At 42.3% G+C, this 22,481-nt stretch overlaps 2 protein-coding genes and 2 long non-coding RNA genes across 4 annotated transcripts in view; all 4 read right to left on the minus strand.

Moving 5' to 3' along the window:
- Window positions 1-22,481, minus strand: part of LOC306988988 — a 241,940-nt gene that overhangs the window by 4,506 nt on the left and 214,953 nt on the right. The gene's annotated exons all lie outside the window — the stretch shown is intronic.
- On the minus strand, window positions 1,717-14,948 carry LOC306988975 (uncharacterized protein). The gene is made up of 4 exons (XM_079594235.1): window positions 14,636-14,948; window positions 13,397-13,723; window positions 4,220-4,336; window positions 1,717-2,670 (listed from the first exon to the last, which is right to left on the minus strand). The coding sequence occupies exons 1-4, from the start codon at window positions 14,679-14,681 to the stop codon at window positions 2,600-2,602; spliced, it is 561 nt and encodes a 186-aa protein (XP_079450361.1). The 5' UTR covers window positions 14,682-14,948; the 3' UTR covers window positions 1,717-2,599.
- On the minus strand, window positions 20,534-21,616 carry LOC306988986. Its single transcript, XR_013795540.1, has 3 exons — window positions 21,437-21,616; window positions 21,285-21,340; window positions 20,534-20,697 (listed from the first exon to the last, which is right to left on the minus strand). It is a non-coding gene; the product is annotated as an uncharacterized lncRNA (long non-coding RNA).
- LOC306988978 (uncharacterized protein) lies at window positions 21,846-22,350 on the minus strand. The gene is made up of 2 exons (XM_079594239.1): window positions 22,280-22,350; window positions 21,846-22,180 (listed from the first exon to the last, which is right to left on the minus strand). Exons 1-2 carry the CDS (start codon window positions 22,329-22,331, stop codon window positions 21,858-21,860), a joined length of 375 nt encoding a protein of 124 aa, XP_079450365.1. The 5' UTR covers window positions 22,332-22,350; the 3' UTR covers window positions 21,846-21,857.

Raw genomic sequence — 22,481 nt, forward strand, 5'->3', positions numbered from 1 at the left:
TTTTAAACCCAAAAAAGTGCCGGACTGCAGCTTTAAACTGATATTATTATATTTAGTTTACTGGCTTTTATAAACTAGATATTTTCTTAAAGGGTAAAACAGGGGTGTCAAACCCAGATCCTGAAAGGAAATCGTCCTGCAGAGTTTAAATCAAACACAAAACCTGCTAAAAGTCTTCAGATTTACTTGGAAATTTGACCAGCCATGGTTGAAGATGAGAAAAACATTAGAATTTGTATGCCTACATTTTAGGACACTTATGAATGCTTTAGCATAAAGTTCTGCCGGGAAGACTTAATTGTTACGTCACTTTACCTTTTATCTATCCAATCACATTCCAATACTCGTGGTATAAAAGATCGGTCACTTACTCATGTCTGAGTTCGCAGATGCTGACGCTCCAATTCACCACCATCCTCCCCACCACCTCCAAGTCGAATCCTTCCCTCCATCCTCCCCACCATCTCCAAGTCGAATCCTTCCCTCCATCCTCCCCACCACCACCAAGTCGAATCCTTCCCTCCATCCTCCCCACCATCTCCAAGTCGAATCCTTCCCTCCATCCTCCCCACCACCTCCAAGTCGAATCCTTCCCTCCATCCTCCCCACCACCACCAGGATGGTCCCTTCCATACCTCACAGGGGGTCTGGGTTGTTAATAAATGGATAATTGTCACCGTATTTATTCTCCTGAGTCTTTCTGGTAGAAATAGGGCCAGACAGCTTGCGCCAGCACAAAACCCTTGTTTTGCGTAAAAAAGCTGAGATATTAGCGCTGAAGAGGTTATTTTTGTGGCTGATCTTATTGCATTAACACATTTGTATAATAAAGAGTGGGCTAGAAGAGTAGTAGTTATTTGTATTATTACTGATACGAATACTGATAATTTGCCTGTATCAGTATTTAAGCAAATATTGTTTATTATCTTTATGAGCGCTGTCTCTGTGCTGTGATGAGAAGTGAGGCATTTACCACTTCTAGGAGATCTGCTTCTAAGCTGTTTAACACACTTTTGAAGAAAGATGTGGGAAGTGCGTCAAGGGCGCAGGTTGATGTTTTAAGGAGCTGTACGGTTTCTTCCAAAATGTTGCCATCAATTTCTTTGAAATCAGACATAGTAACTACTTTCTCAGGTTGTGGTCTGATCTGTCTGACCCCAGTGCAACTCAAGGATGTGCTGATCACCTTTCTGATATTATTGATTTTCTCAGAGAAGAAAGAAGCGAACTCACTGCACTTGCTGTCTGAGAGCATTTCACTGGGAATCTGGCTCGGGGGGTTTGTCAGTCTCTCTACAGTAGCAAAAAGAGAGCGTGTGTTGTTTAAGTTGCTGTTTATAATATTTGAGAAGAAAGTCTGTCTAGCTTTGCCTATTTCCATAATTGAAAGCATGATGGTGTACATGGACAGCTCATTTTCTGCCGGTGCGACGGTTTGTTAGCGCTCGCACTGGTGCCACAGAAAAGTTTCCTAAAATCTCTTTAAGTACGTTAGCATTTGCGCGTCGCACTGACCATTCAGCTTGGTCAGACAGTAGGCTACAGTGTGATTCGCTGCGAGATTCAGGGAGAAACGTTTGAATTAGCTTATTTATTCTGATGTTGTCCTCAGACCATCATATGATGTTGACCTCAAGTCGTCTCTGATTTATTCTGTTACATGATGTTGTCAAAAATGTGAGAAACATTGACTCATAACCCATAATATCTATTGTTGAATTTGCAGCAAATTTCTGTCATTTATTCATTTTGAGCTCCTGAAGTTTTTGCATCTGAAACATCGGCAGATTCACCGCAGATCAATGATCAAACTCTGTGATTCTGTTTCTTTACAAATTATGTGTTGATCATCGTATTGACATTTGTTGGGAGTACAGTACATAAATCGCTATATAAATGAAAGGCATTTCAAATAAAGAGTTTTAACTCACTATAAATCAGTATGTGTCTGAGTAATATACTAAATTCTTTAAATCTATTATTATACTATTTTGAAAACAAACATGCAACACAATTATGGCAAATCAAGCATTTATTTGCATAATACTCATCCACAATGAGAACTGAAAAAACTGTTCAGACAGTAAGATCATTTGTAACTTTAGGATGAACACAGAATGTCAGAGCGACGTTCTGAGCTTTTAACACTTCAGTCCTCATGAAATCACTCACTTTACATTTAAGATTTCTATATTCTTACGAGGTTTTTAAGAAGGCAATCATTTGAAAGTATTTAAGCATACATTGAATAAAAAAACAAACTAATGTAACAGTGCAAAAACATCAAATAAAAAATAAGCCATCAAGAAAAAAAGCATATACAGATCAAGTTCAGTTTGAGTATTTCTGATATAATCTGTAAAAATGTAACAATAATCGAGCCTTCTTACAAAGTGTAACATACTAAATCACCATAAAGCAGTCAAACTGACTTTTAATACAAGAACAATATGATCAGCAGAAGTGTAGAAGACAGAGTTACATTAACTTCATAATGAACAAAATAATGTTTCTTTTTATGCCAAATCAAACAAAACTCTTCATGTATTAATCTCAAAAGCACACATGTGGACTTCAAACACTGTTAATGTGTATATTGTTACAGTATATCATCACTGTTTGCAGTCTCATCTTTCAAAGGATCGTTTGTTCCGTTATTTTCCACAACATCTGTCAGAAAACAAAGAAAGAATCACAGAAGTTAAAAGAGAAATAAACAGTCTCACGTCTGCATATAACACTGACGCAGCATTTGCATTTCAATTTACTGTATTAACAGTGTTCATTAAATTAACTAATGAAGCCATATTAACAAAGATTTAATGCTGAGTGTTATCAACAGTGAAGTCAGGGCTCCTGCTGTATTAATTAAACTTGTTTGTTTAAACAATGAATCTTTTCATTCATTGTTAAATTTACTCGCTTAACAGACCAGGAGTGGCACTGAACAATTATCAATGGATTGATTAAAAAAAAAAAAAAAAAAAAAAAAAATGTATGTATATTTAATGAATTCCTTCATTTTGTTTTAAAGTTTCACTCCAAGTTTATTGTGTTTCAAACAGTGAAGAATCTACTCAAACGGGAAAATTAATATATTATAAAAAATATTTAAATACAATAATTAAATCTGTGAAAACTAAACAAATCTTTCTTTTAAATGGCAAGTTAGTATAGAATATACAGTATGAGATTGCCCACATGTGCATCTTTTTCCTTGAATATATTACAACAAGGTTAATATCTAAATGAAGGTCAGTGTGTCACACAGGGAAAAGTATTTGTAAGAATTCTCTGTAGTGAAGCCAAGAAAATCTGACAAAGCATCCTGAGCAGTATTTTGATTCCCTTGCAGGTAACAAACACATTTTTTCATCTTTTGTAAAGCTTTAATTTTCACGGGCATATGAACAACAATCTGACCGACATGTAAAGCAGCCGATCACAGTTCTTCTTGTCTATAGTTGCTAACTTGCTACTATATGCTCAGATTTGTTGTGAAAACTACCTTTACATTTTTTTTTTAGCAAATCATTATTTTATACTCAAAAGCACTTCCTGAATCAATCTGGTATCTTGTAAACAGATTTTTAGAAGGCGAATAAAGCAAGCCAATCAGATCAGATCGTATTGGATGGAGAAAGTGTTTTTAGTCTGTGCTGAAGTTGCTAAATAATCTTATCAGACCAACCATCTTCATTATCTAATTTTAAACATTTATTGTTCAGTGTGCAGATTTGTGTTTGCAGTATGAACTTGCAGAAGTACAATGTTGCTTCTAATTAATTATACAGCAATTGTATTATTTTATTATTAATTGTTATTATTCTTAGTTAAATACCTAAGCTTATTTTTTGTTAAGTTGTAAGAAATAGGTGACCTCTCTATCTCAGGACATGTCCAGGATATGATGCACTATTTACTCTTCAGTCTAAAGTTAAATAGTTTCTTTGTAATGTGTTTAATATATATTTACAATATTTAATATCTTAATTATAGATTAATGAGGGCACATCATACACAGACACAACAAATGGTGCAATTGTTGCTGAGATCAAACACTATCATATTTGCAAATACTATGTTAAGTTTGAGTTTTCTACAGACACACAGATGCAGATCACAGATCAGTGTCTGCCCTTCATCTGTTATTGTTTAACAGTATTTGGACTTCACTCAGGTTTATTTCCAAATTATGTGACCTGTGGGTGATACTTACCCTCAGGCGTTTTTAGTTTAGAGATCTTCCAGCGAAGGTAAATTACACCAGCAACTGCCAACACAAGCAGAACAGCGACAACAATCCCTGCTACAGCACCTGGAGACAGACCTGAATCTGTAATGATAAAGACAGACATTAGTGTGAATGTGTCTGATCTATAACACACACTATAAATATCAGCACTATATAACCTGAGTGAAGATCTGATAAACTATTAAACAACTTTAAATTAAAGAAAATATTTAAGTAAAGTTGAAGTCCCCTGTCATTTATTGCACCCTGTAGTACCTCTGTTGTCTTTAACAAGTCTACAACCCCTCCAGAAGCCTGTCCTAAGTGAGTGGCGCCTTGTGGCTCCATCACAGAGAAGCACACAATCACTCTCCAGTACATTTTCGTTCACTGTTACTTGCAGCTGGAATGATCTACCCAACCCCATCCAGAACGCCAAATCCCTCAAAGAGCTGAAAACTCTGAAATCGTGAGCACTTAAATATGCAATAGGAGATTCTCTACCGAAACATGTTTTAATGGTTGAAAGTCTCCTCATATCCTGATAGCAATCACTATGTTAAGCGGCCTAAATGTATTTTTATAATAAATATATATATTTTTGGAAGGTGTAGGCCTATAAAATGTTTGTTCAATCATTGCATTCGATCTGAACGAAATGACAGCATGTGTTCCCTGTCCGCCAACATGTGTTTGCAAACCACTGCGCAGCCTGTTCATGCAGACATCATCCGTCATCAGCGCTTCATGTACACTGTACAGGCAGAGCGAGAATGGCAGGCAAACAGCAACCTAACTTTCCTTCTGAACTGACCACAAGTGGCAAGTATCCACATTTCAGGTTTAACAGCATGTACCGCTGACTTTGCCCTATGCAGATAAGTCAATGAAATTTGACTGTATTGCTGCTACAGTATGTCCTGAAATCGCATATGAATAAAGCTGAAATACAGTGCATTCTTTCCTTTATGCCAACAGGTCAGCTTAATTTCTCAATAACATACTTATATATCCAAGCAAGCACTTTCTAAACTCTTTCTTCCCTCACTGTAGGGTACAACAGGACTAAAGGCTCCACTGGGGAAATGGCTCCTTTGATTTGATTTTCCTCTAAACCACTACTGTCACAGGTCTAATCTGTTTCTGCTCTCTGTGACCTAGGCTGAATCCAGAATTGCCCCCTAAACCTAATTTACTATTCCCTACGTTAGTCCACTAATACTGTTCACTTGAAGAGGTCTATGAAAACAAGTGAGTGAATTCAGACACCCATTGATCGAAGGCTAGTGGGAATGTCGCATAAAGAGATGGGAGGGGAAGCGTAAACTGCGCCTAATTATGTATTCCGCGTTATGATGAAAGCGCGCCTCTGTTTTGCGCTGAAAATTCTCCGCCTCTTAAAAGCAGGTGTAACTTAGGAAGCGGGTTTCCTGGCCTGTGCCCTGTTAAATGCAACTTTTTCTTTGGTACGGCGCTTGAGGTCCCGCCACCTCTTTTTTACCTCTTCCACCTGTCTGCGGGTCGAGGATATTGCATTGATTTTTTGTGTGATTTCGGTCCAGATGGCATTCTTTTGTGTGGGTGTGGAATTACGGCCTTGTATGATGTTTAAATTTGCTGTTAGCCTGTTACCTCATGAACAAGCAGATCAACCTCGTTATTGCAAAAAAAAAATTTGCTTGTTTAAATACGCGCAATTTCCGGTATAGTGGGAGGGGACGGGCGCTGAATACCTGTTGAACTGCAGGTTAGGTAAATAACACGCACACTGTGGTTTCACATCAAGTGCTTTCTGCGTCTTGGCCATGGTGCTATTAACGCTGCATTCACAAATGTACGTACATCTGGCCCATGGTGTCTTATCTCATGAGCTCCCTTGTTTGGTCCATGCTTATAAGTCCTCAGTTCTCCCTCAGTGTTTGTCGGTTGTTGATTATGTTGGTGTGTAATGCTTTCCAGTCTCCAGTATATGTGTCATTAAATTCTATTTCCTAGTGTTTATCTCCATCTTCGTGAGCTTTGTTACACACACCTTTACAACTTCATGGCACAAAAACTTGCCGCAGCACTTTGCAAAACATTCCAAAATTTGTCTGATCTATGACGCAATTGTAGGCAGCAGAGCAAAGTTGATTCTGCGGTAATTTGATCTCATATTTGAGTTTTCTTTTTTTAAATCCTGTAGATTTTTGTAGGCACAATAATTAACATGATAATAAACAGCTGGATGACTGCTCCATTTGTTGACATGACATGGTTTTTCATGACATTTTTTTATGATATTTTTCATGACATGACATTAAATTTTATATAATAAGTTGGGTTTCCTCAGAGATAATCACAATTTATATAATGAAACGTCTCGGTTACGGATGTAACCCTCGTTCCCTGAGTAGGGAACGGAGACGTTACGTCGAAATGACGACGAATGGGGTTCGCTTAGAAGCCTATCCTCTTCGAATATTAATAAAACGAGCCAATGGCAAGCAAATGCCATGGGTCTGCTGAATTTGCATAGCGTAACTCCGCCCCACAGTGTGGGTATATAAGGAAGTGAGCCGGCAACATGCAGATATGTTTCTTCGCTGAAGGAGCCAAGCTGAACTCAGGCTGTTCCAGCGGTACAGCGGAAGTGGCAGGAAGACGTAACGTCTCCGTTCCCTACTCAGGGAACGAGGGTTACATCCGTAACCGAGACGTTCCCTTTCGTAGTCACTTCGAGTTACGTCGAAATGACGACGAATGGGGTTCCCAGTCCAATCACGCCACCTCGGCTGTCTTCCAGTGCCCTGCGTAAGTCTGAGCTCCCTGTCGTGAGACTAGCACGGACGAAGGACTCCTACTTAACACAGGAATACCAAGGTACACTGGGAAGCATATCACAGTGGAAATATGCAATCAGTGCCCGCCCGAAGGGGGGGGACTTAAGAAAACACATATGACCCGGAGGGGGGTGCATACGGATAACACTGGGGTGTCCAGCCCGTAGGGTGGAGTATTTCAACCCCAGGGGTGGCAGACTGGCTTGCCAAGGGAAAGACACATGCTCGAAGGAGGCTTACAGTGGAAATACACACGTGGGGGTCGCCCAGCGGGGGAACCATGCACATGGTGGCACCTAGCCAACGCGAAAGCTGCCGGAGGCATAACTCTGGCGTTGACGTCAACAGCGCTGGAGGAACTCAGGGCTTATCAGGCTCACCTGAGGAGAATATCGCACGTATCCAGTCCGTGGAGTGGAATGGCGAGCAAGCGAAGACACCTGAGCGGGTCCTAGCACCGGCTGGTTGAAGCGAGTACTCGGGAGGACACTGGCTCCACTCGGAGATTGTAGAATCTGGCGAATGAGTTGGGTGTCGCCCAGCCTGCAGCTCTGCAGATGTCTGTTAGCGAGGCGCCATGCGCTAGAGCCCAAGAGGAGGCCACACTCCGGGTGGAGTGGGCCGTCACACCAAGGGGGCACGGTCGACCTTGCTGCTGGTAAGCCAAAGCAATGGCGTCCACTATCCAGTGAGACAACCTTTGCTTGGAGAGAGCCCTTCCCTTCAGCTTCCCACCATAACAGACAAAGAGCTGGTCTGAGGTCCTGAAACATTGCGTTCTGTCTACGTAAGCACGGAGGGCGCGTACTGGACAGAGCAATGCCAAGGCTGGGTCTGCCTCCTCCAGGGGCAGCGCTTGCAGGTTCACCACCTGGTCCCGGAAGGGAGTGGTGGGAACCTTGGGCACATATCCAGGCCGGGGTCTCAGGATCACGTGAGAAAAGGCCGGCCCGAATTCCAGGCACGCTTCGTCTACAGAAAATGCGTGCAGGTCCCCTACCCTCTTGATGGAGGCCAGAGCAACCAGGAGCGCTGTCTTAATTGACAGGAACTTAAGCTCCACTGATTGCAGAGGCTCAAAGGGAGCACTCTGCAGGGCAGTTAGTACCACTGAGAGGTCCCAAGAGGGAACGAGAGGAGGGCGAGGAGGCTGTAGTCTCCTCGCTCCTCTCAGGAACCTGATGACCAGGTCGTGCTTTCCCACGGACTTACCATCAACTGCGTCGTGATGTGCGGCGATAGCGGCAACATATACTTTCAGGGTGGAGGGAGACAGCCTTCGCTCCAACCCATCCTGCAGGAAGGAAAGCACGACACTGATCGGGCATGATCTGGGGTCTTCTGAGTGAGAAGAGCACCAAGAGACGAAGAGGTTCCACTTCAACGCGTAGGCATGTCTAGTGGACGACGCTCTAGCGGAAGTGATGGTAGCCACCACCGCTGGTGGTAGGGTACTCAAACCTGCCTCGTCCCGTCCAGGAGCCACACGTGGAGGTTCCAGAGATCGGGACGAGGGTGCCAAAGGGTGCCCCGTCCCTGAGAAAGGAGGTCCTTCCTCAGAGGAATTGGCCAGGGAGGTGCTGTCGCGAGGAGTACAAGTTCGGAGAACCAGGTTCGGGTGGGCCAGTGCGGCGCAACCAATATGACCTGCTCCTCGTCCTCCCTGATCTTGCACAGGGTCTGTGCAAGAAGGCTCACTGGGGGAAACGCATATTTGCGGAGGCCCCGGGGCCAGCTGTGCGCCAGAGCGTCCGTGCCGAGCGTGCCCTCGGTCAGGGAGTAAAACTGGGCGCAGTGGGACGAGTCGTGGGAGGCAAACAGGTCTACCTGTGCGTCCCCGAACTGATCCCAAATCAGCTGGACCGCCTGGGGATGGAGTCTCCATTCTCCAGGAAGAGGCTGAAGCCGTGAGAGCTCGTCGGCTGCACAGTTCAGGTCTCCCGGAATATAAATGGCTCGAAGCGACCTCAGATGCTTCTGACTCCATAAGAGGAGGTGGCGGGCGAGTTGCGACATACGGCGGGAGCGTAGACCACCTTGTCGGTTGATGTACGCTACTGTCGCGGTATTGTCTGATCGGACTAGTACGTGCTGGTTCTTGAGCAGCGCCCGGAAGCGGTGCAGAGCGAGACGTACTGCCAGCAACTCGAGGCAATTGACATGCCATAGGCGGTGGGGTCCTGTCCAGGAGCCCGCGGCAGCATGTCCATTGCACATGGCACCCCAGCCCGTGGAGGAGGCATCCGTTGACACAACAACATGCCTGGAAACTCGTTCTAAGGGCACTCCGGCCCGTAGAAAGCTGAGGTTCGTCCACGGGGAGAAGGTCTGACGGCAGGTCGGAGTAACTGGTACTCGGAGCTTGCCCTGGTGCCATGCCCACCTCGGGACTCGATCGTGAAGCCAGTGCTGAAGCGGTCTCATATGAAGCAATCCGAGCGGCGTTACCGCGGCTGCAGATGCCATAAGCCCCAGGAGCCTCTGAAAAAGTTTCAGTGGAACCGCACTCTTGCTCTGGATTTGTCTCAGGCAAGTCAGCAGTGACTGCGCGCGCTCGCTCGTAAGCTGCGCGCACATGGCGACCGAGTCGATTTCCATACCGAGAAAAGAGATCCTCTGCACGGGGCAAAGTTTGCTCTTCTCCCAGTTGACCCGAAGGCCCAGACGGACTAGGTGCCGGAGCACTAGGTCCCTGTGTTCGCAAACCTGGTCCCGAGAGTGAGCTAGGATTAGCCAGTCGTCGAGATAATTCAGGATGCGAACCCCGTGTTGCCGTAGCGGCACAAGGGCTGCCTCGACGACCTTCGTGAAGACGCGAGGAGACAGGGCCAGCCCGAATGGGAGGACCGCGTACTGGTATGCCTGCCCCTCGAAAGCAAACCGTAGAAACGGCCTGTGTCGAGGAAGAATGGAGACATGAAAGTAGGCGTCCTTCAGGTCGATCGCTGCAAACCAATCCTGTGGCTGCACACATTCGAAAATGCGCTTGGCCGTGAGCATCTTGAACGGAAGCCTGTGAAGGGAACGGTTCAAGACGCGCAGATCCAGGATTGGTCGTAACCCACCGGTTTTCTTGGGGACAATGAAGTAGGGGCTGTAGAAGCCGGACCTCATTGCGGCTGGAGGGACAGTCTCGATCGCACCCTTCGCCAGCAGGGTGGCGACCTCCGCTCTCATGACAGGGGCATTGCCACCGACCATAGTGAAGCGGACTCCCCTGAAGCGGGGAGGAGACCGCGCGAACTGAATCGCATAGCCGAGCCTGATGGTCCGCGCGAGCCAGCGGGACAGGTTGGGAAGCTCTAACCAGGCTCCCAAGGACTGTGCCAGCGGGGACATGCGGACGACAGACGTCCCCGCGGGGGTGCAGCGAAGCGGAATGACCGGCCCGGACGTGGGTGGCATAGCGGCCCGGTGTGGGGGCACGGTCATTAGCCGCGTCCTGCCAGAGGGAGCCAGGGAAGGACCAGCGTTCCACGGGGGCGTGCTCTGGCAGGGGTCTGGCGACAGAAGGGGATGAGAGCGGCGGGGCCCGTGGGCGGCGCGCACTGTCATTCCCTTCTGGGGGCTCAGAGATGGGGATATCAGTTCTTTCTTTAACCACATTAGGGTGCTGCCCACCCGTGGGTGAGCAGCGGGGAGTGGAGAACAAAGGATTCTCCCCCGGCCCTCCACCGGGGGAAGGAGTGGTCCTGCTACCATCTCCTGAGAAGAACTGATGGCCATCTCTGAGCAGCCCGTCTCAGGAGCGCCGCTTGGCCTGGCGTTTAGCGGGGCGCGGGGCTGGAGAGGGCTGGGGCGCCTGCCTGCGGCGTCCTCCACGACGCGGCCCGGGTGAAGGCTGCTGCTGGGGCCGTGCGGGAGGGGCGGGAGCCGCGGGAGGGCGCCCTCGGCGGCGAGCAGGCTGAGGCGTCTGAACCGACGGCTGGGTGGAGGCAGCAGCGGGCCGTCGGGGCAGAATATGACGAATAGCCTCAGTCTGCTTCTGGGCGGTTGAAAACTGTTGGGCAAAATCTTCAACCGCTCCGCCGAAGAGGCCAGCCTGGGATATGGGGGCGTCAAGCAGACGAGTCCGCTCAGCGTCCCTCATATCGGCCAGGTTGAGCCAGAGGTGTCTCTCCTGGACCACACTAGTGGACATCACCTGGCCCAGGGAGCGTGCGGTCACTTTCGTCGCCCGGAGAGCGAGGTCAGTGGCGGCACGCAGCTCATTGAAGAGCCCTGGGTCAGTCCTCCCCTCGTGCATGTCCCTGAGCATCTGGGCCTGGTAGACCTGCAGAGTGGCCATGGCATGCAATGAGGCGGCTGCCTGCCCCGCAGCTCTATAGGTCTTCGCCACCAGGGTCGACGAAAACCTACAGGCCTTGGAGGGGTGCTTAGGATCACCACGGGAAGAAGCACTCTGTGGACACAGTTGCATCGCAACAGAGCGTTCAACCATAGGCACCCCAGTGTACCCGTAAACAGCCGCCTGATCGAGAGGAGGAAAGGCGGAGGAGGTCGCCGAGCGATCACGGGAAGACAAGGGTGTCTTCCAGGACCTCGAGACCTCCTCATGCACATCCGGGAAGAAAGGCATTGGGGTTGGACGCCGACGTGAATCGGCGGCCGCGCCCAAAAACCAATCGTCCAGACGCGAGCGCTCGGGGCAGGGTGGCGGATTGCACTCTAACCCGATGCTCGCGGCTGCCCGGGAAAGCATGGCCGTCAGCTCGGGATCAGGATCGGGCAATGCTGACGCGCCCGGAGGCGGCAGCACAGCCGACCCCTCATCTCCCGAGGACTCCTGCCCACCTTGTGATGCTGTGATCGACATAGCATCGTCATTAGGAGCGCCAGACGGCGCACTCGGTCCGCCGCCGACCGTTGGCCGGGACTGATCGAGCGCATCATCTGGTCGGCTCGCGGGTTGCGGCACTTGAGAGGGGGATGTGGCCCGAGGACGAATCGTCGGTTGTTGTTGCCACACCGTCACCCTCAGGTCACCCTGGCCACCAGCCGAAGTACCAGCTCTATTACTAGAGGGGGTAGATCGGGGTGTGGATGAGGGGACTCTCACTCTTTCGAGATCACTGAGTCTCGACCGTAGTGTCGCGATGGTCATGTTTCCGCAATGAAAACATGAGTCATCCACAAGCGCTGCTTTGGCGTGCTCTAAGCCCAAACACGCAAAACAGCGATTGTGCCCATCTAAATCAGACAGCCAGTGACCACAACCAGAAGGGCACGGGCGATGCATCTTTAAAAAGACGTGCCACGCGCTTTGCTCTTTTAGAGAGAAGGAGAAATCCCCGCAGATGCTGAAGCGACCAGGGAGAGAACACACACACACTGGCAGATCACTGCTCAGATCGCAGGGAATGTGCACTCGCTGGAACTCGCTGTCACACCAACACCTGGAGGGAAGCTCGTCTCGAAGAGGAATAGAGATGATACTCAGGATGGCTTGTGGAGTGAAGGATAAACTTGGCTCCGAAAGCGAAAAACATATCTGCATGTTGCCGGCTCACTTCCTTATATACCCACACTGTGGGGCGGAGTTACGCTATGCAAATTCAGCAGACCCATGGCATTTGCTTGCCATTGGCTCGTTTTATTAATATTCGAAGAGGATAGGCTTCTAAGCGAACCCCATTCGTCGTCATTTCGACGTAACTCGAAGTGACTACGAAAGGGAACCATGATATTTAAAAATATGATATTAATCACAATCGATCATCTCGATCTATAATAAATCTATGTTGATTTATTATGGGATCTCATTCAATGCTTTCAGAATCTTTATTTTTAAAATAACTTTTGTTTCTGTATTTTTAAAATATATATATATATTAATAACATACTTTAATGACAGTATATTTATTGGAAAAAAACTTTTGTTTTCACTTTTCCTTCGTCCATGCACTTATTATTCTTTATTCTCTATTTATTGCCTTCTTATGATGAATCTCTTTGTTACGTAATTATGAAAATATTATAAAATAATATTAGAAATTAAGTATTATTCAACAAAACAGACATTTAACATAATACAACTTTATATGCCTCTTGTTTCTTCTTTTTTTAAAGTTGTGAAAATAACTCTAGATTCCTCTTTGCTGCAACTCTCTGAAGCATCAATGTTATAGTTCTGTCAATAGATAGTATTTCCTTTACACATATTTCATTTGTTACAGATTATTCTCTTAACTTACACTCATAGCTGCATTTTTTTATTTACAAAAACATCAACCGGTTTTGAAGAATAAACCTCTGATTATTCCACATCTTCTAAACTGTTCTCAGAAAATGAATCGAGATTTTAATCCAGTTATCAGATTGTAAGACTTGAGTTACTCACCGGTGACAGTAACACTGAATATGTCATGTAGTGTCTGAACTGTGGTCCAGATCTTTAGTTTATAGAGTCCAGTATGGTTAGTTCTGCTGTTTGTGATGGTCAGAGATCCAGTCTGATGATCCAGATTCAGTCTGCCATTGAATCCCACATCATCACCCTCAGATGTGGAGAAGCGTCCAGCTGCTTTATTCATTTGAGCAATGATGTTCCCACCAAACCACCACTGAGCTGAATCATCTTCTGGTATTACAGTGTGAGGTTTTAGAGTGACAGAATCTCCCTCCATCACTATCAGTGTCACATCAACTTCCTCCACACCAAAAACACCTGTTGGGGGGAAAATAAATAAAAGATGATAAATCCTGCCATTTAGGTTTTTTTTTAATTCAGTGCAACAAATATTACAGTGAATTTACCCTGATGATACACAGTGTTGTTTCATTATTGTATGGGTGCTCTTTATGTGGCTGAAACAGAGATATGGAGAATCCAGAACTGAGTCTGTGTCACTGCTGTGTCCTGGCTCTAATGTTATTTAGTTTACTATAGTTTGAAACTGGCATACACAGACTCCGAGCATGCTTTTTAAAGTTCATTTTTAATGTTAACCACACTTTACACTTTACATGTTTTATATAAATTGTAGTATTTCTAATTATTATTATAAATGCATTTTTTATTATTATTTATTTTATATAAAGGTGGATTGCATAATATTTCAATAAATAGGTTTATCACACATCAACCTAACTTATCCAAAAATATTTGGGTTAAAGTAGGGAGACTGGGCATAGTTGCAACATTTTTTTTTTTTTTTTTTACTTCTGTCTGTATTTTGGAGTTCTTCTAAGCCAGTGCATTCAAAATATGATTCAGTAAAAAGTGTGTGATTAAATGACATAGCTGTTATATTTGCAGTACAAACCGAAAATGTGTGGTTTAGTTTCAAACACGAGGAGTTAAATTTTACAATTCATACCCGACCCGACCCTATATGACCGATATTTAATAAAATAAAAAGTGTTGTGCAGAATTTTACAGGTCGTCGCCGCCCTCTAGTGTTCACTACCAAACAAACCCACGCACATGCACAACAAACTTCCCCCCAAAAGTATCAGTTTGTTAAGAAACAACAGACATACAAGCAAATTAGACGACGACAGGAAATGGGGAGTTTCTTTTTTCTGGTATATTTGAAACGGACATTGTGTTGAATTAATGAAAATGAATGTGACTCACCGTCCAAGAGCAAAAAAGCCCCAAGAAAGAACGAAAGGTTCCTCATATTGATGTCGCTTCTCTGACCAAATCCAAACTGAATGAGAGAAGTGATGCTGCCACCAGGGCCGTTGCTGGTGGGGTGAAAGGTGGTGACAATTATAGGGGCCCCCGCTGCCCAGGGGGCCCCACAAAATCCAGCAGTTATACTATAGGGACACTATTGCATGAATAATTATAATATTTATTAGTTGTATGCCTGAGATTTAAAATGAAAACCACAAAAAAACATGCAACTTGGTTAAATATTTTTTCCAAATAGCTACTTCTCTTACCTCCCTAAAAATGGTTTAGTCCGATCTATTTATTAGTTATTAATAAATACCCCGCCCCAGCTCGTGAAGAGAACCAATCAGAGTTGAGGCGGCATTGCCTGAAGACGTTAATCTGGTGGAACTGACTCACTGGAAAAATGTCGGGAAAAAGAAAATACAAATCTGGTTATCAGAAACGCCACGAAAAGAAGGAGAGGGAGGCCAGGAGAGTTGTTGGATCCCAGTCAATTAAAACCTTCTTTAACGCAGGTTAGTGTATTGTATTGTTATTTCGCGGAGAATCAGAAAACTACCGTCTTCTTTCTCTTTTCACTAACGGGCGCGAGCGGCACAACAACCGACTGAATGATTACGCGATTAAAATCCCTGTCCTTTTCACTTTTGTAAATAACTTGACACGAGACACGACGCATTGCATTATGCATAATATGACCTGCTGGCTGGTGATGTGTTTATTACATCAAGAAACACGAATACAACACTTGAATTAATAAATGTATGAGCTTTATTTAAATATTATTTTACCAGTTCCATATTATCTCTATTAAAATACATAATAAGATAAATCTTTTTTAAAACTTTGACTACATTCTTAAGACTGTTACTGACGTGGTTTGACCATACGGCAACATACGACGAAAAGGGTACCCCATAACGTCAATATGAGACGGAGACATAAGCGCACCAGCAGCGCCCCCTAACGGTACCCTAACCCATACCTAAACCTAACCATAACCTGAACCGTCTCATATTGACGTTATAGGGGTACCCTTTTCGTCGTATGTTGCCGTATGGTCAAACCACGTCAGTATGTTTTAAATTTGTAAATATGTAATATGTTTAAATTTTTACATGTAAATATGTAAAAAAAAATTGATTTATAGGCCTAACCTTTGATGACTTTACACCTCACTTCACTCCACTTCAAGCTTTTTGTTAATTTTTATTAGTTGTAATTTTATAGAATTTTAAGATACTCAAACTGCAAAAAAATGCCTTTCTTACTCAGTATTTTTGTCTTGTTTCCCGTCCAAATATCTCAAAATTCTTAAATCAAGATGCATTTACTAGATAAGTGAAATGCAATAAAATATTAAGTCTTGTTTTCTGTTGAAATAAATCAAATTTAAGTGAGTTTTTGCTTAAAACATGTCAAATAATCTGCCAATGGGGTAAGATAAATAATGTTCATTTTTGAAAGAAATTTCATTTTTCTATTTAGGCCTATTTTCTTTTTATATTTAATGTTATATTTGTTTATTTTGCTTTTGCTGATGTTCATTAAAATCTTGATTTACATTTATTTGTTATCTGCTTTGTTATTTTGTAAGAAAACCCTAGTTACATGTGGGCCTCCATGCATATTGTACAGTACGCCAACAATATACGAGTATGCATGCAGAAAATATATTGGTGGAGGGCCCACATCAATTTTTTTTCAGGGGGCCCCGGATCCTCTAGCTACGGCCCTGGCTGCCACATCAGGATAAGGATGGGCTCGTATCAAATTGTCCAGGTCTCGTGATTTCTGCGAAAGCGTTACGCCATACTATTTCAAAATCTTTAAAAAAAAAAAATACAAAAATTAACGCAGTCGCAGAGAGAGTAGGCTGTAAAATGTTTTTCGGTGTTTTGATTGGTCGTCTCTGCATATTTTGGAGGTCAACTCAGTCCGTCATGACCCAGGAGAAAAGGAAATGTAGCCTATTTAAATTGTGCTATTTTGGATATACTTAGTATTTAACTTATATTATTAAATGTGTATTCAATGTGTTATTTTTAAACGAGTATATTAAATGTATTTCAAGATATGCTTAAGATCAATTTTAAGCTATTTGCAATATATTTAATGTACTTTAAGAACATTTATACAGCATTTAATCTCATTAAAATGTATTAGCATTACACTAATAGTTTATTATAAAGCCGTTTTATTCAGTATTCAAAATTGTATATTAACATTTTTTAAATAATTAAATAAATGTTAAGACACTCTGAAATCATGAAATCTTTAATATATATGATGTGTACATTGCAAAATAAATACATGAGTAAATAAAAAAATGTACAGCAGGATAATTATAATCTCTGAACAAAATACATTATAATAAAGATCAGTGAAAAGCTATGGCATTTATACAATTCTTTGAAGAACATTGCAGTTATACCTGTTTTACTGAAAAGTACACTATGAATATTACACACTAAATAAATATCACAATGCAATTTTCTGATTTTTTTTTAAAATACGTTACAGAAAAACAATGTGCAGAAGTGAATAATGCATTATTTACAAACTTAGGCAAATGGCTGAACCAAAAAAACTGAAGAGTGTGAATGTCACATCTTCATCTTCAAGTGGACGATCACTTCTTTGAGTACGACTCATTTTCTGCATCTGAGGGCTTGTGGTTCAGTCGCTGTGTTTGAAGACTGCTTTATCACAGGATCTGTGAAAGGGAAGAAGAATTTATATAAAATGAACCAGTGATTAACATTTTTGTATCCATGTTTGAATATATGCATTATAATTAGCATAGATATGCATTAGAATTCCATTGACTTCTCAGTTTTAAAATCTTTGGAAATATCCTCATCAAGCTGGACATGAGTGTCCATTTTTATCCTCTTGTCTGTCGTCACTATACAGCACTCTATGAGTTACATTGAACTTGAGATTAGAAGAAGCCCAACACAACTTACAGTAAACAGAGTTCAATCAAAAAGTCATTGATATTTATTTGCAGCAATAAAGCAACCTGTGAGTATTAGAGGGTATTATGGTTTATTTAAACCTACACTGTAAAAAAAAAAATCCTGTAGAATTTACAGGAATTTACTGGCAAAAAAGTTGACAATAAAGAAATGTTGGTAATTGCTGTAAAATTGATTACAGTATAATGCTGTAAATCAATTTACAGTTAATTGTTGCATATAAAATACAGTAATTAGTAGTTTTTTTTACAGTAACATTGAATTAAACTTGTATTTTATTTTACAGCAATATTTTGTAATTTCACTAAAGTACAGTATTTACCTGGCAATAAAGTTGCCAATAAAATCCTGTAAATATATTTTACAGCAATTTTTTGTAATTTCACTAAAGTACAGTATTTACCTGGCAATAAAATTGCCAAAAAAATACTGTAAATACCCCCAAAATTCAAGAAGATGCTGTAATAGTTTAACATTTAAAAAGCTGAAAAGAATAATTTTAAACTGTACTCTATTATTTACCATTATATTGATGTAAATGCATTAAAATAAACATTTAAAAAAACAAACAAAGTCAAAGCTGTTGTAGAAAAATATTTATTAAAATAATAAGCAAATTACTGCAAGACTGGTAACAACAATTTTACTTTTTCAAGTACAGAAAATCTTTTCAAAATCAGTCACAAAATAACTACAAATAACTTGTAAGACTTAAAAGCAAGATTCTGGGTTCAATAAAAGTTAAAGGGAAAGTTCATCCAAAAATGAAAATTCTATTTACTCACCCTCAATTTGTTCCAAAACCTGTATGAGTTTCTTATTTCTGTTGAATACAACACACACAACACTCTCTTCCCAATGTTGACTTGCCAGCTTGTCCTCATCTCACTTCTATCCCTACATGGGCAAATATCCATAAAAAATAACGAGGCTTCGGTATGTCACAACTGTTTTGAAACATTTGCCACTAGGGGGCGATCCCAGAGTGAACCCAGAGTTTATATGTTTTTACCTGATCTCAGATCAGTTTTATAAGTTTGGACATTTTATTAACACATTTGTATAATACAAATGAAGAGTAGTAGATTTGTCTCTGATTAGCCAAGCCATCAAAAAAAAAAATATATATATATATATATATACTATACTATAACTTATATAACTTACGAGTTATCTGCAGCATTCATCAGTTATCATGGATCTATGTGCAAGCCAGAGAACGTTTGAGTTTAAAGTTCAAAGTAAAGTGGTCTTGCCACTCAATGTGTTTTGATTGAAATGTGTATTGTTTTGATTGAAATAATTATTTTTCCAGATTCTCCAAGCACGATTGTTTATATTTCCAGTTCTGATTTGATTTTAAAAATGTATATCAATATTCACAATTAAATACTTGTGTTCTTATTTTTAGATAATCTAGTGTGAAAACATAAGCCGCGTTTCCACCGCGGGAACTTTCCCCAGGAACTAGGAACTTTGGGGTGGTAGCCTACTCGGTGTGTTTACACCGCAGGAACCAGGGTCTAAATGAAGTTCCGGGTAAATATTTCCCCCTCAGAAAGTCCCATGGAAAGTCCCTGCTGGCGAGGTAGTACTTTTTCAAAGTTCAGGAACTTTCGGGGGTGGGACTTGTGCGCTGAACATGCTGATTGGTTGTGTTCACGCCACATTTTGACTGGATGACTCCACGCAGCATTCTATTTTAACCGGCATTTTTAAAAATCTATTGCGGTTCGTGGCTTCATGCGCGAGAGTTGTCCGTCTGCAAATATGGAATTAATTATTTTTTTTAAACACAGCTGGACCGACGACGAGGTTACATAAATTTGTGTAACAGGAAATTTTTTGCGCGTTCGTCCCAGCCATCTCACATTCAATGTCCGCAATACATCACAAACACAACTGCAGCACAGTTTTAATCTCCTCCATACTTATTATAAATGTGGCGCTCAAAACTGAGTACTGTCCGTCGCAGACTGGGAGGAGCAGACGTGCCCAGTTTATAATCTTCCCGGTACTTTAGACCGCGGTGTAAACGCAGAAAGCAACCGGTCTGGGGCAAAAAAAGTTCCTGGGAAAAAAGTTCCTAGGACAAATTGTTCCGGGTAATTTCGGTGGAAACGCGGCTTTACTTGCCGATGGGGAAAATTGTCACAAGTGCACACTCTCTATTCTACAGTCTATACAACTATATATATTATATAGCACTTTTCTCTGCACTCAAAGCGCCTCACATATGAAGGGGGAATCTCCTCAACCACCACCAATGTGCAGCAACACCTGGATGATGCGACGACAGCCATATTGGGCCAGAACGCCCATCACAAACGAGGAGACAGAGTCATGAAGCCAATCAATATATATGGGGATGATCAGGAGGCCATGATGAATGGGGACATGATGCCGGGCAAATTTGGCCGTGATGCTGGGGTTACACCCCTACTCTTTTTCTGAAGGACATCCTAGGATTTTTAATGAGAGAGTCAGGGCCTCGGTTTAACGTCTCATCCGAAGGACGGAGCTCTTTGACAGTACAGTGTCCCCATCACTGGGGTGTTAGGACCCACACAGACCACAGGGTGAGCGCCCCCTGCTGGCCTCACTAACACCTCATCCAGCAGCAACCTGGTTTTCCCAGGAGGTCACTCATCCAGATACTGACCAGCTCAGCCCTGCTTAGCTTCAGTGGGTGACCAGTCTTGGGCTACAGGGTGATATTGTTGCTGGCTGAACTTTCCACTCACTTTTGTGAGATTGTGGCCGGACGCTAACTTGCCATGTTTAGTAAATCTGGCCCAAAATATTGTATTGTGATGATGATCATATGTGAATATCAATATCAGTCTAAAGGAATCCAAAAGCATAATTTAATTCAACAAATATACATTTTATTTTATTTGAAAGAGTAATGCAGTATAAAACACAAATGTCAATACGATGATCAGCACATAATTTGTAAAGATACAGAATCAGAGAGTTTTATTATTGATCTGTGATCAAACATGTATAAACCACCTCCGTCATTTCAGATTTCTGTAGGAAAAGACAAACACAAAAGGTTAAAGGAGAAAAACAAACCTGATGTTTCACATTCAAAACCTGCAGGAGCTCAAAATGAATAAATTACAGAAATTTGCTGCAAATTCATCAATTGATATTACGGGTTATGAGTCAGTGTTTCTCACACTGAATGATGGTTTGTGTTTGTGTATAATGGAGGGTCTCTGTCTTTTTATATTCTTGGGACTTTTATTATGAAATCTTAGAAGACAGCAGCTTTCATAACAGTGACAAAAAATAAAAGCAAGTGGACTGTGGAAACAAAACATGTTCAACATCATGATATCAGGATAAGAACAAATACAGCGCTAAATATATAGATGCAAACAAGTCAGACAGACATTTAGCACAGGAAGCATGATTTATAATGGAATAACAGCATAATGTATACTATTTCACAAACTTGTTAAACATATTTGCCAATATTTAATGTGCAGTGTTTCAAACAGTGGTAATATTCTATTGCTTTATATTATGCAGTTATTTTACATTTTTCATTACATATTGGGAAAAAAAATTTATGAATTAATAAATTTAAATGTCACTGAAGAGACACTCACCATCATTTGTCCAGTGTGTGTGTAGAGTTTTGCATCAGCGTGAGTCTCGTCTTCAACTGTAATGAGATGTTCAATCAAAACATGCATTTTTTCTCTAATATTGTTGCGCCACATTATGGTTGACAGATGTATAAGCTGCAGGTGTACAGTACCTGTGTCTTTGTGTTTCCTGCACATACAGAAGATCATGAGAACAGCCACGATCATCAGAGATCCAGCAGCAGAAGAAGAGATCAGCACGATCTGAGAGACTGAGACTGGAGGATGTGGAGGAGGATGAGGAGACTGTGGAGGAGGATGTGATGTAGGATGTGTGTCTGGAACTATAACGGCTAAAGATAGTCATTAGTGCCAGTTTGATCGACAAAAAAGACAACTTTGTAAATATTGTAAATATGACTATTGATGTACTTGAACACATCTGACAGAGTTCAGTGATGTTGAGATGTTCAGTCTGGTGTCTGATGAGATTGGTCAGACATTTTTTATTTTCTATCAAACTTTGGCCCAAAGCTGTTTTACATGTTGCTATAACAAGAATATGAAGAAGACAGTAAAGTACAGTGTAATTCTCTACTCACCATCAACAATAACATTGAACCTCTTGATAAACTCCTTATTCCCAATAATGGTTCTTAGTTTATAAAGTCCAGAGTCTGTGGTTCTGATGTCACTGATGGTCAGAGATCCGGTCTGATCCAGTTTCAGTCTGTCTCTGAATCTCTCATCATCATCATATCTAGTAATGTTCAGGATCACTATAGCGATGCGACTGTCTCCAAACCTCCACTCGATCTCATCATCTCTCTGTATGTCTGTGAGTTCAGGGTTTAGAGTGAGAGATTCTCCCTCCATCACTGACACTGACTTCACTGCATCTGTGTAACCAAACACTCCTGCAAGACAACATTATTAGCAGCTAATGAAAATCCTCTGAACAATTTTAACTGCAGCTACATCATCACTAGAAGTATAAGAACATGTTTATAACTCACCAGACAGACAACACAAGCTCAAAGAGAACAAAATAAGTGTGAGCAACATCATCTCCAAAAGCCTGAGATAAAATCACTCTACGATCTGAATAATATATCAGTAGATAATCTAAGGGTTAAGAAAGAAACTTCAGTCACGGAGAATAAAGTCCGCGTCACAGTTCATGAGCGCGTCTGTGATATCTACGTGAACCCGCTTCAC

This window comes from Phoxinus phoxinus (genome assembly GCF_949152265.1).
Source record: "Phoxinus phoxinus genome assembly, chromosome: 20".
NCBI classification, from domain to species: Eukaryota; Metazoa; Chordata; class Actinopteri; order Cypriniformes; family Leuciscidae; genus Phoxinus; species Phoxinus phoxinus.

Bases quoted from the DNA above. Each gene is read 5' to 3' on its own strand.
- LOC306988975 (XM_079594235.1), bottom strand. From the start codon at position 14,681: ATGAGGAACCTTTCGTTCTTTCTTGGGGCTTTTTTGCTCTTGGACG. The intron at 4,337-13,396 runs GTGAGTAACTCA...TTATCATTACAG, and splicing joins ATTCAGTGTTACTGTCACCG to ATTCAGGTCTGTCTCCAGGT. The intron at 2,671-4,219 runs GTAAGTATCACC...GTTTTCTGACAG, and splicing joins TAAACTAAAAACGCCTGAGG to ATGTTGTGGAAAATAACGGA.
- LOC306988978 (XM_079594239.1), bottom strand. From the start codon at position 22,331: ATGATGTTGCTCACACTTATTTTGTTCTCTTTGAGCTTGTGTTGTCTG. The intron at 22,181-22,279 runs GTGAGTTATAAA...GTTGTCTTGCAG, and splicing joins GAGCTTGTGTTGTCTGTCTG to GAGTGTTTGGTTACACAGAT.